The sequence below is a fragment of the Podarcis gaigeae genome (assembly GCF_964106915.1).
Source record: "Podarcis gaigeae genome assembly, chromosome: 9".
Classification (NCBI taxonomy): domain Eukaryota; kingdom Metazoa; phylum Chordata; class Lepidosauria; order Squamata; family Lacertidae; genus Podarcis; species Podarcis gaigeae.
The window spans coordinates 28875315-28892814 of record NC_139685.1 but is presented as its reverse complement, the minus strand read 5'-3'; the positions used below and the strand labels follow the sequence as shown (position 1 = coordinate 28892814).

Sequence of the window (17500 nt, the reverse complement as noted above, 5' to 3'; positions counted from 1 at the left end):
TGTAACATGAGGTATGACTGTACAGTACATTTAAAGAAGACATGGTGCGGGGGGGGGGGGGGGGAGGAAGGCGAACAGAAGCCCAGCACCCTGGATTAAAGCCACTGGAGTCCCTGGAATAGGGGACCTGGGGAAACCCAAACTTAATAGCATCTGATCATGAGAAACAAAACATCTCTCTCCTTTTTCTGAAATTTTGGCACTGATACAGAAAGTATTTATAAATTTATAACCTCGAATATTTTTTCTTTTCAAAAACGTTGGCACGAGGCCCAGCCTCTCCCACCCGCATGCAGCTCAGCCTGTATGTAAATCTGGCACTGTCTCTGGTGGTCGTGGTGGTGGTTGTTGTTAAAATTTGTATACATCCATACATCTCAGGGTGGTTCGCAACCTGATCATCTGCTGAGCAGAGCCGCCTAGGTTGGTGGTCAGCCTTGGCTCCCGGTGGAGCGATGGCCATAGTTTATAAACTGTGTGCTGTATGAAGTACTTTCTTTCCTTCTCCAAAATCCTGCATCATTCAGCTTCCCTTGATGTGCTCTAGTGCTGCATAAGAAGAAGAAAAATGTTTTCTCTAGGTCCACTTTCCGCCAGGTCTGGCCCTGGCCTGATTTCATACCCTTCTCTCCTGTTGCTCGCCTTTTCTCTTAAGCTAACAAGCCCCCAGGGCAGACACCATTTTTCCCAAAGAGGGGTTGCTTCATCCCCTGACAATTTGGCTCCACCTCCCCCAAGTCTTCACTGTTTAAGAGAGATGGAGGCGATGCCTTCGCTCTCCCAGTCCTTCCCCTCCCCGGACTCCGCCTCGCCTTACCTTGGAGCCTCTTCTCCAAGCAACTCGCTTCCCTGGAGCCGAGGGAGGCCATCCCTGCTCGGCTGCTCTCGCCAAGGATGGCTCCGGAGGGTGAACAACTCTTTTCCTGGGCGGCTGCGGCGCTCGCCCTGCTCCTGGCCGTCTGGGTCGCCCGCTTCCTGCTGGACCAGTGTTGGAAATACGTGCAGCTGAAGCCCATCCCGGGGATCAGTCCCTGGTACCCGCTGCTGGGCAACGCGCTGCTCTTTGAACGCGATGGGGAAGGTAAAAGGCAGGCAGGCAGGCAGGCAGGCAGGCAGGCAGGCAGAGAAAGCGCGCACGGAGTTTTCCCAGGCAGCTGGGGCGAAAGAAATCGAATAGGCTACTAGGTTTTGGCAATCTTCACCTGCCCACTGTGACACATTCTGGAAAGGTACAAATAGGAGGCATTGCGAAATAGCCTCCCTGCGCCTCCTCCAAACGCATCTTCTCCCTGGAGGTGGCTGAAATTCTGCCTTTCCATGTATCTTAATTTCAGTAAGGTGAGATGCCCCGTCTCTGTTCCGAAACGCACCTTAACCATTTCCATGTATGCAATATCGGGATGATTTTGAGGTAGCGATCCCCCCCTTTTTTTTACTGCAGATGTGTGAGTAATTTTTTCCTTTAATATTCTCTGAACTACTCTTATATTCCACATTGCACTTTTGAAAGAGCTTTTTCCTCATCCCACCAGTGCCAGAAAGTCCGGACTCCAGATCAGTTGAGAATATTGATTCCAGGGTGTGATCTTGTGTGTGCAGCATAATTTGGGAAAAATTGGAAATTCATAAATAGGGTCGTAGGTAATTTCTGTATATACCCTGCTTATCTAGAAGCAACATCATCATCATCATCCAGATGCTAGATGTCCAGAGTTGGATAACAGAAAGTAGCAAGTTTTCCCCACTGGGAAATGCACATTTTATTTCCTCCTCTTCACAGAATTGTAGATTTGGAAGCGACCCAAGGGCCACCTAGTCCAACACCCCTGTAATGTAAGAATCACAGGTATGATTTATAGATTTACTGTAGTGTGCAATTTACAGTGGCACCTCAGGCTAAGTACTTAATTCGTTCCGGAGGTCCGTACTTAACCTGAAACTGTTCATAACCTGAAGCACCACTTTAGTTAATGGGGCCTCTCGCTGCTGCTGCTGCGCTGCCAGAGCACGATTTCTGTTCTCATCCTGAAGCAAAGTTCTTAACCTGAAGCACTATTTCTCGGTTAGCGAAGTCTGTAACCTGAAGCATATGTAACGTGAAGCGTATGTAACCTGAGGTACCACTGTATTGCTAAAATCCAGCGCACCCATCCTTATAATCATCATCATCATTATTATCAGTTTATTATCCCATAGGGTAGCAGTGTTATGCTATAGCAGAAAACAAAAATGAAATAAGTCCCGTGATACATGATTAAAGACTTCGCAGTTTTATAAAAGGGATACTGTAATATTTGTAGATAAGATTTCAAAACATTAAAGGAAGGGAATCAATTTATTTATGGGTTTTGTTTCAGGTGCCAAAATGCCTGTAGACATAGCTTGGCTTGCAACAGGGAGCTTGCACACGCTCTTCTGCCGCAGGAATTTAATGAATAATAAAACAAACGCCCTCAACACGGCCGGCAAATCGGTAGGGCTTACTTCGGAGTAGACCCATTTAGGTTTCCACTGTGAGCCCATTCAGGCACTAGCACTCTCTCAAGCTCCGCCTCAGACGCCCTCCCTGCCCGGCTTTCTCGCTCTCCTCCCTCGAGCCAACACGTCAGCTTTCCTCCAGCAGCTCTTCACCATCCCTCGCCCGGCTCAGAAAATGAGGCCTCCACGTTAAGCTCTGCCTGGGTTGAGCTGCTCGTCAGAAAGCGTCTCCCCAGGAACCTCTCGGGGTTCCTCCTCCTTGCCTCCCCACCGCGTTTGCAGCCTCTGTTTCGCTGCGCCGCTTTGTCCTCGAGAAAGGAAGCCGCCAACTGACATATACTCGGAGTCGAGAGTAGATTTCATGCTCTTTATTCAGCTCACAGTGGTGAGGAGGAATTGAAGTTCCCCCAGAATGTCTGCTTTATATACATTATTTACACTATGGGCCCTCAGTGTTCCTACTTCCATATGTTATATTCAGAAATCTCTCTTGAATCAGTATATAAAGGGCAGGTTAACAATTACACCTAATAGTGGCCACAGATACAGAATCTGCCTTCATAATCTACCTTGTTATAGCAGAGGGGTTGGCAAGGTTTACCTCGCCTGGGCTGGTTCACTCCAGCGGAAATCCCTCCGTGGGCTGGATCATGTGTGTGTGTGAGCGTGTGCGCCTGCTATTTCCAGTGTCTGCATGTGTGCAGATACGATTTCTGGCGTCTGCTCATGCGCCAAGGTGATTTCCAGTGCCACAGAAGCGAGTCTTCATACCACGCTACACCGGTTTAGTGCAGCACGTGGGAACTTGCCCAGTCGGCAGCTCAGTTTGGGGGTGGCTTGTGGGCCAGTTAAATGACCCCTGTGGGCCGCTTGTGGCCCATGGACCTTAGGTTGCCTACCCCTGTTATAGCACCTATTGCAGTTGGCATCACTTGAATAAAAGCTTTTAGTAGGGAAACAGGCTTTGGTTAAATAACTGGCGCTAAAATGCTTGTTTTAGAAAAGAGAAAATTTAGAGTTCTTAATTAGCTGCAATTCCTTTCTAGAATCTTACCTAGCTAAGCCAGATCAGGATTTTTCCAGGAATTCGTGAAACGCAAAGTTTTATGATAGGAATGTATTTGCTTAGGTAAAGATGTTTCTTCTATCATGGCTACATTGACTGACCAGTTAGATAGACTTTCATTAGAAGTATATATAGCAGGTCTTATTTGTGCCTCACCTTCTGTACTTAAATCACTTAGGACCGAGGTTGTCTGTTCAGGACATATCTATTGCTTCTTGATCCATCTGCTTTACAGTTACTTCTGGCTCCCTTTCTCCATTTATATGGTCACAATAATCAAATATGGATTATTTTGTATGCAATGTCATAGTGGGGCACACTACCCATCAATCACGCAGTGCCCCTTTGTATGGAATCACCCATAAAAGAGCCTCATTTTATATGGTCAAATTGATTTCTAAGCAAATCTGAATATGCCCTTTGATGGGAATGGCTGAGCATGCTATATAAATTAGAACTTTATGTGAAAGTGGGAGGTTGGAATCAGCTCCTTGTCTCTCGCAATCTGAATTTGGGAAGAGGGTTCTCTTACTGTGTGGCTGTTGATCTTAGCTTAGAGTACGTGAAATGAGAACAAGTAGTGTAGAGGTGGTGTCATTGAATTCCTCAATTTCAAACTGGATGCATGTTTTCCCAGCTTTCTTTCAGCAAATGATAATTTCCATGGAACCCTTCCGGAATGTCCCACTGATGCAACTTTGGATAGGACCACATCCCGTTGTGCTCTTATATCGTCCAGAAACTGTAGAGGTGAGGTTGTCATTCTTAGACTTTACTGCATGGCTGGGGAACTCCCCTGCAGCACTACCAACCCCCCCCCCCGAGTATAATCTGCCAAACAGTGCATGCCTGGAGAGGATGATGAATAGGACCAGGAGCAAGCTCCATTAGATTCATTGGAACTTATTTCTGTATAGACTCAGAGGGGATTGAAGTCTAAAGACTCCTGGGAATAAGTCCTGTGGAAGCCGCTAGGGCTTAATTTCTAAGAAATATAAAGAAAGGTGCCAGATCATATTTGCGATCCTTCTGAAAAATATTACTGTAATCCAAGAACATGAGAGAGAGAGAAATAGTTTTTCCAGTGCATGCACTCAAGAAAACCTTGCACTTCATTTTGTAGGATGAGCATGAGGATTATGCTTAATGCAGATATTCTGTCTGAAGATCTTAGCTGAGTGCTATTCATCAACAGTGTGGAGGTGGTGTTTTTCAAAAGCAAATGCCATAATATCTGCTCTGATTTATTTATTTATTTATTTATTTATTTTAAAACTGGGCGAAGTCCCTCCCCCCTTCCTTTGGCAGGATCTTAAATCACTTGCAACTGCCAGTCGCATGGAATAGGTCTAGGGTTGCTGCCACTTATGCTGGACAAAGAGCTTTAAAGCAAGATGGTCCTCCAGATGTTTTTGGATCCTCCTCCCTCCATTCCTGACTATAGGCCATGTTGAATGGGGCTGATGGGAGTTGGGGTCAACAAAGTCCAGAAGGCTACAGGTTCTCTCCACTCCTGATTTAAATGATGCAGTGCAGCAAAAGGAAGAGCAAGCACATTTGCTCTCCCAGTCCCATCATCTGTCCCCCCCACCTCATTTTCTCTGAAGCACAGCTGACACCCTATCAGCCACAGCAAACAAAGGAGGTAGATTGAAGCAGATGGGCTGAATGGGTGGGAGCAAGAAATATGGCTGCTGTCTTCCTTGGAATTCTAGGCTTTAGCCCTATAATCCACATTCTGGAATACATGAAGAAATAATAAAGAGGGGGTACGTGTGTTGAGAGCCGTTCCTTGAAGATGGGTTCACAGCAGCCCTCATGGGTGGGTGGGCAGATCTCCAGCACTTGCAAGAGTGAGGCAGAAGAGAAAATTCCAGCAGGACACCTGTTGAAGTTCCTTCTACAACACAGCTATTAAAAGTGCTGGAGTTCTGCCATATTTTGCAACTAGCCAACCTACTTACAGACTAGGACCTCCTGGCAGAAGGAAGGGCCCTCAGGCAGGCTGGAATCAGGCCCCTTTTGCTTAATAGCACAGTCATTAATCTGCTAAAAATAGTCTTACAAATAAAGGTGGACATGGTGATAGGGAAACAGAGTTGACACAGGGAAAGAAGCATCTGACAATCATGTTGGAGACAGATTGTGTTGCTGTCTGCAGCTCCCTATGGAGGCAGGCCTTCCACTTGGAAAATGACACGATGCCCCTGGCTGCCTGTCATGCAGCAGGAGCCAAGAACAGATGCCAAAGGTGGTTTTCAGTGCAACATGCACCTTTCTGAGAACCTCAACTGCTTTTGCAAATATCAAGAACATTTGAAAGTACATGAGTAATTCCCGGTATACACTAGATGGGGAATGAGCTGAGCCAAGTTCAGGTGACCTGGGATGTCCTTTTGACCTCCACACATTGATTGAGCTTTCAGAACAGATGTGTGCGTGAGCTGTGCACTCACAGGTCCTCACATCCTTACTCTGTAGTCTAAAAAGTAAAAGAATGAAAGCGCAAGTTGTAGAAGGGAGCCCTATGGCGGACAGACTCTGGGTCTGCCTCCTGGTGACCCAGCAACCAGTGGGAGCTAGTGAGTCCATCAGGCAATCAGGAGAAAGAGTGTAGGATTCAAGTTAGATTCATAGAAAGGCAAAGTCAAGAAGTTACATTTTTCCTTGCTTCTGTTGTCAGGTAGTGTTGAGAAGCTCTAAGCATCTTGCAAAACCCTTTATCTACACGTTTTTGCATCCTTGGCTGGGCACAGGACTCCTAACGAGGTAAACGGACCCAGAACATAAGTGGGAATTGTACCCTTTTGTCCTACCCTTTGGAATACAATGTAGCTGGTGCGTTCAGAGCAGGTTGGGTTATCAGTCCTGACATATGTGTACAGTGGTACCTCAGGTTAAGTGCTTAATTCGTTCCGGAGGTTCGTTCTTAACCTGAAACTGTTCTTAGCCTGAAGCACCACTTTAGCTAATGGGGCCTCCTGCTGCTGCCGCGCTGCCTGAGCACGATTTATGTTCTCATCCTGAAGCAAAGTGGGTTAGCAGAGTCTGTAACCTGAAGCGTATGTAACCTGAAGCGTATGTAACCTGAAGCGTATGTAACCTGAGGTACCACTGTATAATGAATGTGTGAAGGAGGAAGTGGGACTGGGGTTACAGGCCACACCCATGACAGTCCACTGGCCACACAACACCTGCACATGTCCTATTGAGTGTGTGGACTTTGGAGGTGGGCTGGTGGGTGTAGCCTTGCTCAATTCTCAAGAAAAGTACTGAAGAGTTGATTGGTGCTGACTTCAGGACCTGCTTTTAGCAGAGGTCAGCTGCTCTCTATGGAGTTCTCCACTGGTTGGGCTTTGAAGGCAGCGCCAAGCAGCTGATTGATACTGACTTTAAGGCTCCTGATGGTTTATTTGCAGCCTCATCTCTATCTGTCACACACAGATGGCATCATGTATCCTTGCATAGCTCAGTTGGTTAGAGCACAGTGCTGATAACACCAAGGTCTCAGGTTTGATCCCTATATGGGGCAGCCGCATATTCCTGCATTGCAGGGAGCTGGACTAGATGATACTCAGGGTCTCTTCCAGCTCTACAATTCTATGATTTGATGTGAGGGCAAAGATTAAATGGCCTAATGGGCAAAACTGAAACCTCACCCCTGTATTAACATAAAACTAGTTGGGAGAATCTGCAGTGAGCTGGAGGTTTTCAGCTGCTGGCTGGAGCAGGAAAGAGATAATAGTTTATGAAGAAAAAGCCTTAGGAGGTGACCACTCATTGCCAATCCAGAATTGGCATTGAGATCCATGAGATTTGAAAAGTGGTGTATTGCTTGAACATCGCCATACTAATGACCTCAGTCTGCTAGGTTACGGTTCTTTATGTGCTCAATCATCCTTTTATGTAGCCTAGGGAAGGGGGCACCGGCAGGTTCAGGGAAACCCCAAATTTTCCAGTGCCAAATCTTTATTGCAGGCATGGGGAGACAATGTGGAAAGAATCAGTAAAAAACACATTGGAGACTGAGCATGATCAGTGACTATGGGCTGTTGAATGTTAGAGAAAAAAATGGTCAGTTGGGGGTGAAGAAGAAGAGAGTGTCTGGAAACCTGAACAGGAGCACTGCACACTGCAATGTTTTGTTCCGGGTCCTGCTTGAAGGCATTCATGTTTCAGTCTTTGTTTTGCAGCACTGGAGGCAAATGGCGGTCCCGAAGGAAAATGTTAACACCCACCTTCCATTTTACCATCTTAGAAGATTTCCTTGAAGTGATGAATGAACAAGCCAATGTCCTTGTTCAGAAACTTGAAAAGCACGTGGACAAGGAGCCGTTCGATTGCACTTTATACATTACTCTGTGTGCCCTTGATGTAATTTGTGGTAAGTGCAGTTGCTGCTGTCAAAGTGTTGCAGTAAATGAGGTTTAAACATCCCTGCTCATTTGTTGGACGAATGGACATTTTTGTGAGATCTGACCAGAAGAGTTGTTCTTCTTGTAACAATTTATCTAAATTAGACACATGCCATTTAAAAAATAACGTGAGTAGCTTGTTGTTCATTTAAATTCTGTCAACATTGATGGGCCCTCTGCTCCGATTATGTCCCATTCTTGGTTTCTAGGAGAATGATTCTTTGTTTGATTTCTCTCTCTCTTCGGTTCCTAGAAACAGCTATGGGCAAGAACATAGGAGCACAACATAATAAGGATTCCGAATATGTCCAAGCTGTCTACAGGTAGTTTTTAGTGGGATGACGCATTCCAGCAGCAAGGATTTGGAACCTGTGGCCTGTCAATGGTCAGGGATGCTAATAGTTGGGGTCTCAACAGCATCTGGAGGGCCACAGGTTTCATCTTTGAAGCAGAGCCTTGATCTGCAGTGTTTTATTGGGGGGTTACATGGAAAAAAGGCCCCTTTCCCTTCCACCATGCAGATATAATATTAATATTAATATGGTGGTACCTCGGGTTACAGACGCTTTGGGTTACAAACTCCGCTAACCAGGAAGTGGTTGCTCTAGGTTAAGAACTTTGCCCCAGGATAAGAATGGAAATCATGGGCCAGCGGCACAGCAGCAGCAGGAAGCCCCATTAGTGAAAGCACGCCTCAGGTTACGATCCGTTTCAGGTTAAGAACGGACCTCTGGAACCAATTAAGTTCTTAACCTGAGGTACCACTGTAACAACAACAACAACAATTTATTTATACCCTGCCCACCTGGCTGGGTTTCCCCAGCCACTCTGGGTGGCTCCCAACAGAATAATAATAATAATAATAATAATAATAATAATAATAATAATAGAAGAAGAAGAAGAAGAAGCGATAAAAGATCAAACATTAAAAACTTCCCTAAACAGGGCTGCCTTCAGATGTCTTCTGAAAGTCAGATAGTTGTTTATTTCCTTGACAGCTGATGGGAGAGCGTTGCACAGGGTGGGCACCACTACTGAGAGGGCCCTCTACCTGGTTCCCTGTAACCTCATTTCTCGTAGTGAGGGAAGCGTCAGACGGCCCTCGGAGCTGGACCTCAGTGTCCGGGCTGAATGATGGGGGTGGAAATGCTCCTTCAGTCTTTAACCTGAACTTGACTGTCTGCATGAAAAACTTGCAAAGGCCTACTTTGTACAATCTTCCTCCTACCCTTCCTTTTGGAGGTGGATTGTGCGAACCGGGTTGAATGATTAGGTAGAAGCCCCATTAACACTGGAGGTGACCAGCGCAGTGGAGGGGCTGAAAATGGCCCAAGCTGTATGTCCTGATCTGGGGCTCTGTGTATCTGTTTCACATGTATACCATATTTCTCTGACACTAATTTGCTCAGATTAGTAGCAATACATCTGGGCTCTTTCCTGTACTTCTCGTCATTTTCTTAGGGATATACCCAGCTCTGTTGCTTGTTTCCCTAGGATGAGTGTTCTGATTCAACAAAGACAGAAGTCTCCCTGGCTCTGGCTTGACCTTCTGTACCTCATGTTTCAAGATGGAAGAGAACATTACAGAAGTCTGAAGATACTTCACAGCTTTACTGATAATGTAAGCTGCTGCATTTTCTATTTCATAGGCACAGATACCAAAAGGTATTCACAATTGTGACCCTCCCAGACTTTGGAGCCCTGCTCAGAGTATGTCAGGCTGGGCATGTGTGGGCAAAAGTTTGCTCTCTCCACTCCCAGCCTTTGTGTGTTTAGGGAAAACATCTAATGACGGCTTGAGGGTGTTTTTACCTGAACTCGCTTACAAGGCTTCTGAAATCTGGATCCCCACATTATCAGTGTTCCAGATTGCAAAGAGTGTTGTGTATTCAGGCAATTGTGCTCCCAAGCTCCCTTCACACATTTGCATTCAATGAATGAAGGTTAGCTTAGAGACATTGAGGGGCAGGACCAAAGTGACACCCATTTTCTTCTACACCCCTTGGCTCCTGAATGTCCAGGATGACATGCCATGAAGAGTACTATTTTCTGGAGTTTATGTGATTCATTCCATCCATCCATCCATCCATCCATCCATCCATCCATCCATCCATCCATCCACCATAGTTATATTTTTCCCTGTGGTAACAGTGTGCATGTGGTAATTCCCATTTTATCTTCACCACATGCCTGCAAGGCAGGCTGTGCTATGAGAGAATGACTCAACCTTCAGGCTACCTATTGGAGTTAATGGCTGAGTTGAGATTCAAACTCAAGCTTCAGTTCAACACTATCCACTGTGCCTCACCAGCAACAGTTTGTTATTGCCAAGACAGCAAATGCATCTTCATAACTGGGTATACAGACCTAGCACAGGTTCAGGGGACAACAGCTAGTCGTGTTATTTGGTACTGCAGTGAGTGCACACACTGGATCCTGCAATCTGAGAAATGAATGGCTTTTTTATTTTTATTATCTAAGGTCATTGCAGAAAAAGCTCAAGAACTAAAAAACCAGGAGCAGCATAGAGGCAATGCTGTCAGCAACGGTGAACAAAGCGGGCACAAAGTCAGGAGAGCTTTTCTTGATATGCTTCTGAATGCCACAGACGATGATGGGAAGAAGTTGAGCTACCTGGACATTCGAGAGGAAGTGGATACTTTCATGTTTGAGGTATAGAATGCCCAGTACAAGAGTGCTAAGAAAAAAGCACACCAAGAACTCTGGCTACTATAAGTTTCAGTAGTGGGAGTGGTCCCTACTCAAGGACAAAAGTGCTGGCATAGCATGGTGGTTAAGGATGCTATCCTGTACCCATATATCTGGGAGTAAGCCCCATTGAACTCAATAGTGTTTACTTGCAAATAGAGAGGTGTAAGTGTTAAGAGGCTATTCTACAAGTCAAGAAATCTCTGGCTATAGGCAAATGTCTACACATGAGACCTGCCATAGCATACTTCAGCTTAGTGCTGAAAAAAAGTACCTAGGCTTGGTTTGAGCTTGTTAAGAGAAAATAATTGAAAATAAGTGTTTCAGATATGTGTTTGCTAATTTAACACATGTAAAACTTTGCTGTAGAAAATATGTATCTGAAGCTGCCCTTAGCTAGATGGTAAGCTTGCATTTGCCATACCCGATTAGTCTGGTATTCTCTTCCAGTGGAGCCTAAATAAATTCTCAATGATGCATCTTATTTCATTAACAATACATGGGCATGCAATAAATCATTGCCTGATATTAATTTGCTTTAATAAAGAAAACAAAGAACTACTTGCACACAAACAGCTGCCAGACAGATTACTTAATGGTAGTTCAGTGAGTATAATTAAAACCTGACTTGATTCACCGATAACTTTGTTGTGTGTGTTTGCCCTCTGGTGGTTATAGCGGTACTGAGGCATGGTTGTTTATTTATTAATCATTTAATTCCATTTATGAATTCCTTCCTTTTTAAATATCTCAGAAGTGCTTTAACAATACAAAGAATTTAAGAATACAATGTATAAAACAATTCCAAATCCAGATATAAAGGTAAAGGTACCCCTGACCAACAGGTCCATTCGTGACCGACTCTGGGGTTGCGTGGTCATCTCGCTCAAGAGGCAGGGAGCTGGCGCTTGTCCGAAGACAGCTTCCGGGTCACGTGGCCAGCGTGACTAAGCCGCGGCTGGCGAGCCAGCACCAGCGCAGCACACAGAAATGCTGTTTACCTTCCCCCTATTTATCTACTCGCACTTTGAGGTGCTTTTGAACTGCTAGGTGGGCAGGAGCTGGGACCGAGCAATGGGAGCTCACCCCGTCGTGGGGATTCACTTGTTTTCAATTGACTGAGACATGGGAAGTGGGGGTCAGCTACAATGCAATGAGCAAAAACAAAGGAAAGCATGTTTTTATACAAGAGATTGTTTTTCTATGAAATATGCAATTGTTTTATACATGACACATTTGGGATTGTGTGAAAGCAGGAAAGGTGGGATAAAAATGTCACATGTCATATATCATATAAAATAAAATTAAGGTACCTAAAAGCCAAGCTTCAGTGTGTATGTTTGTTTCATATTTAGACAGGTGTGTTAACCATCCTACCAAGATCTTTTCAGATATGAGAGTGACTCAGGAATGTCAGTTTGTCTTTAGCACATGGAAAGTGACCAGGCCTGGAAGAAACCCTAGCACCTGGTCTTCCTTAATTCCTCCCCAAACACTTACAAGACTTACTCGTGTATGTGGCTGGTGCCTTCAAATTTTGGATTTGTGCTAAGAAAAACTGCTGTGAGTTTCAGAGGGTGTGAAATACTTTGTTTAGGCCTTGGACTGGGACATCATTGTAATGGCTGAGGATCCCATTTTTCTGATAAACATCAGGCCTCTTTCATTTTTTCCTTCAAGGGTCATGATACTTCTGCTTCTGCCATGAAGTGGTGTATTTACTTGCTTGCAAGTCATCCAGAAGCCCAAAGAAAAGTTCACCATGAACTTGATGAGGTTTTTGGTAAGTTTCTTTTTCTTTTCTGTGGGTATACACCTGGGTAAGTATGTGTCAGGGAACTGCCATCAGTGCCGGAGGGAGAGAGCAAAAGCCAGAGGGATTATAGAGAGCCTCCAGGGATCGGGAGAAGCAGCTCCTCTTCTGGGGAAGAGAATAAACGCAGCTCCAGTGGAGAGGGGGTGCAGGAGTCGGAAGTGGGGAGGTGGTCCCACGACTCCTTGCCTGGGACAAGCGGGGAAGGAAGGGGTTCTCTGCTGCCCACGCCCTCTCTGTGCAGAAGGCTTTCGCGCAGAGAGGGAAGGCGGAGACTGGGCGTCAAGGAGCTTCTTTGCTGGAAGAAGTTTAAGAAACGCCCACTCACGGATTCTGCCAGCGATTGATTGCATGCTGCAACAGTATCAGAACACAGTGGCATAGCGTGGGGGGTGCACCGGGTGCAACATCTGGGGGTTAGGGTTAGGGGGTGCAAATCCACGGGTTAGGGGGCACAAATTATTTGCCTTGCCCTGGGTGCTGACAACCCACGCTACGCCACTGATTGAGTCAGCCACGGGTGAGTGGCTCTCCGGACAGATAAAGTTTACATTAGCAGCCAGCCAGGGAGAGATTTGCCTGCTTGCGCACGAGCAACCCCTTGGAAACCTAACAGTATGGTATGCAGGAATACTTCTGGGTACTCATGAACATTTGTTGATTCTTCTAATGCAGAGACGGAGAAGCCCTTGTAAAATATTGAAGCTTAACGGCATAAAATATTTTGTGGAGATTTCCGTTTGCAGAGAATTGTAGCAAATTGCCTGTTGCTTAAGAGCGATGTGTTGATTTGTATTTACAATGTATTTTGTAACAGGTTTAAAGACAGCTTGCAGTAAAACTTTGAAACACTTTATTGGTATGGAAGGCTCATTTATTCATACTCTGTACGAGGCCAGATCAGAGAATTCCGCTCATATAAGTCCAGTATCTTTGGCCCAGCATGAGTCCCAGTTTGGCCCATGAAGCTGTTTTCACCAAATCATACCCACTTGGCCCTCCATGTCTAACAGGAAACATTTAAATAATAAACTCTGTAGGTGGGGTCTACTCTGGCTTGGCATATTTCTCAAAGGCTCCCAGATAACATTCTGCAGATACAATCAATGATGCATAGCATCCTTTCCCTTCGCCAGGCAATGATGCTCCGCTGGTTTAGCTCTCTTAAGAGGGACCACCTATAAAAGGATTGCAGCTAGTCTCATACCTAAAACAAAAGAGATAGAAGTTAGTTATTTAGTTAGTTATTTTGCTAGCAGAGTGGGGCTATGAGTGCTTGGAAGCTCTGTCCTTTAGTAGCCTCAGCAACTGGCAACTCCTGCTGACAAAACACCGTTCTGGAGTCAGGAAGCTGGCCTAATGCTTTTTATGCTTTATCTCAACCTCTGGCTTAGGAAGACATGCTGACTTGCATCCTAAGCCCAGAAATGTATTATGACAGTGACTGAACTAGTCCCTCAAATGTTCCCTGTTCCACCATCCTTTAAAAATAGGTGTCCGAACTTCAAAGTTAGGATGCATGTTTTGCTGGTAATCAATAACACATGTTTCTCTAACCGCCTCTTGTTATCTTATCAGGGGACTCGGATCGTAACATCACAATGGACGATTTGAAGCAACTACGGTATCTGGATTGTGCTGTTAAAGAAGCTCTTCGCCTTTTCCCTTCTGTTCCATTTTTTGGCCGTACAATGAGTGAGGAATGTTATATTAGTAAGTATTTCAAGTGGGTTTATTTATTTATTTACTTTATTTATTAAATCTGTATACCGCCCTATACCCTGTAGATCTCAGGGAAGATTCACAGCATAAAATTACAATATAAAAAAATAAAAAATACATAATAAAAATGAAAGCAACCCAGTAATCTGCCCCTCCTTCCACAACACATTTTAAAGGGGCATCTGATGTCAATCAGCCAAAGGGCTGGTTAAAGAGGAACATTTTTGCCTGGTGCCTAAAGATGTATAATGAAGGCGCCAGCTGAATCTCCTTGGGGAGAGCATTCCACAAATATGGAACCATCGCAACTTGATGCCTTGATATATTGTGGCTATAAGCTTAGTGCTATCATGGCTGGTTTTACAAGGAGAAGTTTTCACAACTATCCATTGTTCTTTGGCAGGAGGATTCAGGATACCCAAAGGAACGGATGTCATAATTGGGTCTTTCATGCTGCACAGAGACCATGTTGTCTTCCCGGAGCCTGAGGAATTCAGACCTGAGCGATTTTTCCCTGAGAACGCAGTTGGGCGGCACCCGTATGCATATGTGCCTTTCTCCGCTGGGCCAAGGAACTGTATCGGTATGTGTGAGAGTCAAAAGTCAGAACTCCAGAGCACAGTATGCTTCTATCACTGATCTTTCAAAACAATTCTCAGCATCCTTAACAAATCATAGTCCCCAGAATTCTTTAGGAAAGCCATGGCGGTTAGTTTTATAATGGACAGTGCAAACACACCTAAGTCTAAAGGTCATTTCTGCACCAATACTATGAGCCCCTGCCTTCTACTTTTCCCACTTTTTCATTCCTTCCATTGGCTTGCCCCTCCCCACACACTGTTTGTTTGGGTGGATTTGATTATACATCTGTATCGAAAAACGTTTAATTGTTTAAGAATTTAAAATTGAGTTTTGGGACCCTGACCACAGTGTGATGTGTTGAATAACAATAAATATGCATTACTGCTATGGTTAATTGCATCTTGTAATTGCTTTTTAACTGCTCTGCAGGTCAGCGCTTTGCAAAGATGGAAGAAATGGCGATTCTAGCTACCATCCTGAGGCACTTCTTTATTGAAAGTACACAGCGGCGTGATCAACTCTGCCCTGTAGGAGAACTGATTCTTCGTCCAAATAAGGGCATCTGGATTCAGTTGAAAAGGAGATCAACTTCCTGCTCTTAAAATAAGAAACCTCAGGGAAATTCCTTACCACACTGCATTAGGACTACTTCAGTAAAAACTTTCAGTTTTCATAGCAGGACTTTTCAGAGTACCTGATGCGACTATGACTTATTTTTTAAACTGCCCAGGGTGGCTGGGGCAACCCAGTCAGATGGGCAGGGTACAAATAATAAAGTTATTATTATTATTATTATTAACCATGGTGGTGGTGTTTCTTTTTAAAAGCAAACAGCTGCAATCCAGGTTTGCCTTTCCCTTCTCAAGAGGGAGACTTCAAGGCTTCAGGAGTGAGAGAGGGCTGCTTTGTGTTTCTGGGAATCCTGTTCTTAGCATGTAGTGGAAATCTGCCTTTACAGACTAAAAAAATTAATTTGGGAACCCCTCTGTCCTGATGGAGAGAAATTTGGAATGGAACTAAATCATCAGGGTGCTGCCAGACTGTCTGCATTTTGAATTGGAATTCAATCTCATACCAGCAAATTCAGGTTGAACAATTAAAGCTGATTTGGAGCTCTTGTAAAACAGCCCTGCGTCCTCAAAAGATCAGGTGTTTTTTTTACAACAAGGAAGGTGAAAGCACACTGGAAAGCCTGGAATAACACTTGCTTGACCCAATGTTGTGTTATGTCCCTTAAAACAAATCAGGATGAATTCTCAATGTCTCGCCAGAATTCTCTCTGCAAACAAATCAGGATGAATGCTTATTAAAGAAGTCCTCTGGAAGTGACCTCAGTATCATCCAACACTATGTGGTGTTGAGAAGCCACCTTTTGTCTGCTCTATGATTCATTGCTTTGGATAAAGGAGTGGCAGTATCCAATCAAGAAGAAGTTTGCAGACTATAATCAACCCTCTCACTTAAATGCAGGTATGCCAATATTTTTGGTTTACTTTTTAAAGTTAAGGGATTAAGGTAGAAATCACGAATCATCCATTAAATTGATTCCAGAGCATGATGTTTGTGTCCAAGCATTCCTGACACTGGGCAGGACTCTAATCCAACCCCCAAACTATCTCCCCACCTTTGACCCAGCTAGCTCCACTGATTGGCTGGTCAGCTCCTCAACTACCATAGAAATATTTTGCTCTGGAGGTGATGTGGCAATGGGCACTGCTGGTTCTCCCTTCCCTTCTGGGATGCTTGGGATTGCTGGCATGGGTTGCTCATCTGAGTCACTGCCCCAGTCTGCCTCTGCTCCCCACCTTGGAGTTGTTGTCCTCTTCTGACCACGCATGCCACTCCTGTGCTGTCCTAGTTGGTGCCACACCACCAATGACACATAGCAGCTGAAAATGGGAATAATACCATCTTATGGCTACCCTATGTAACTTTTAATACATGGAGAGAGGGGGAGAGATAAGGATTAAATAGGTTCCGAAGCATGGATGTATCCAAGATTTCCTGGCACTGGGTAAATACTCTGCTGGCTTTTTGGATCTAGGGTGAAGATTACAATCTGTCCTAACTGCTTGCGTAAGTAGAGATTTTTTAAGTTACATAGCTGTCTTTTAAGCTTCATGAAACTTTTGGACAGATGAGGTAAGAAAACAATGGCAATAATAGCATTGCTATGTTTTCTTTTTTCTTTTATGCCTGATTCTCTGCATAGTAACAGCCTGACAGGTGGAAATTTAACAGAAGGCGCCTTCCCCATCTCTTGACCTTTATATGAGCAAAAGCTCCATCTGAAACATTTTCTTTTTCTAGGATGAAGATAAAGGCTGCTCCCAGACAGTTACTACGGTATATATGATGAGAGGGGTTCAAGCGCACACCAGAAATTTAGGGGTTTTTTTTGCATTAAATTGTGAATGAAAGTGCTCTGACACACTGGACTTGTGTATATGGGAGTGTAAGTGCAAGGAGAAGGTATAGAAGTGGATGTGGTCATACTGCTCCACAGATCTTCTGCCTCAGCATCTATGTGAGGTAGTAAAGGGATTAGGACTTCTGCAAAATGAGGGCAATACCCGGCTATCAGCTATGTGGAACTTGAGGAAGGGCTGTAGCTCAATGGGAGAGTCCCAGGTTCAATCCTGGCATCTCCAGATAGGTCTGGAAAAGGTTCCTGCCCAAAACCTTGGATAATTGCAGTCAGTCTGTTTAGATGAT

At 44.7% G+C, this 17500-nt stretch overlaps 1 protein-coding gene across 1 annotated transcript; it reads left to right on the top strand.

Annotated features, from left to right (window-relative positions):
- The first annotated feature begins 846 nt into the window (after window positions 1–846).
- On the top strand, window positions 847–15577 carry LOC310852352 (cytochrome P450 4V2-like). Its single transcript, XM_083755783.1, has 11 exons — window positions 847–1081; window positions 4182–4294; window positions 6228–6313; window positions 7738–7928; window positions 8213–8282; window positions 9454–9580; window positions 10441–10632; window positions 12349–12451; window positions 14060–14194; window positions 14607–14786; window positions 15215–15577. Exons 1-11 carry the CDS (start codon window positions 895–897, stop codon window positions 15385–15387), a joined length of 1557 nt encoding a protein of 518 aa, XP_083611909.1. The 5' UTR covers window positions 847–894; the 3' UTR covers window positions 15388–15577.
- The last annotated feature ends 1923 nt before the right edge of the window (window positions 15578–17500 follow it).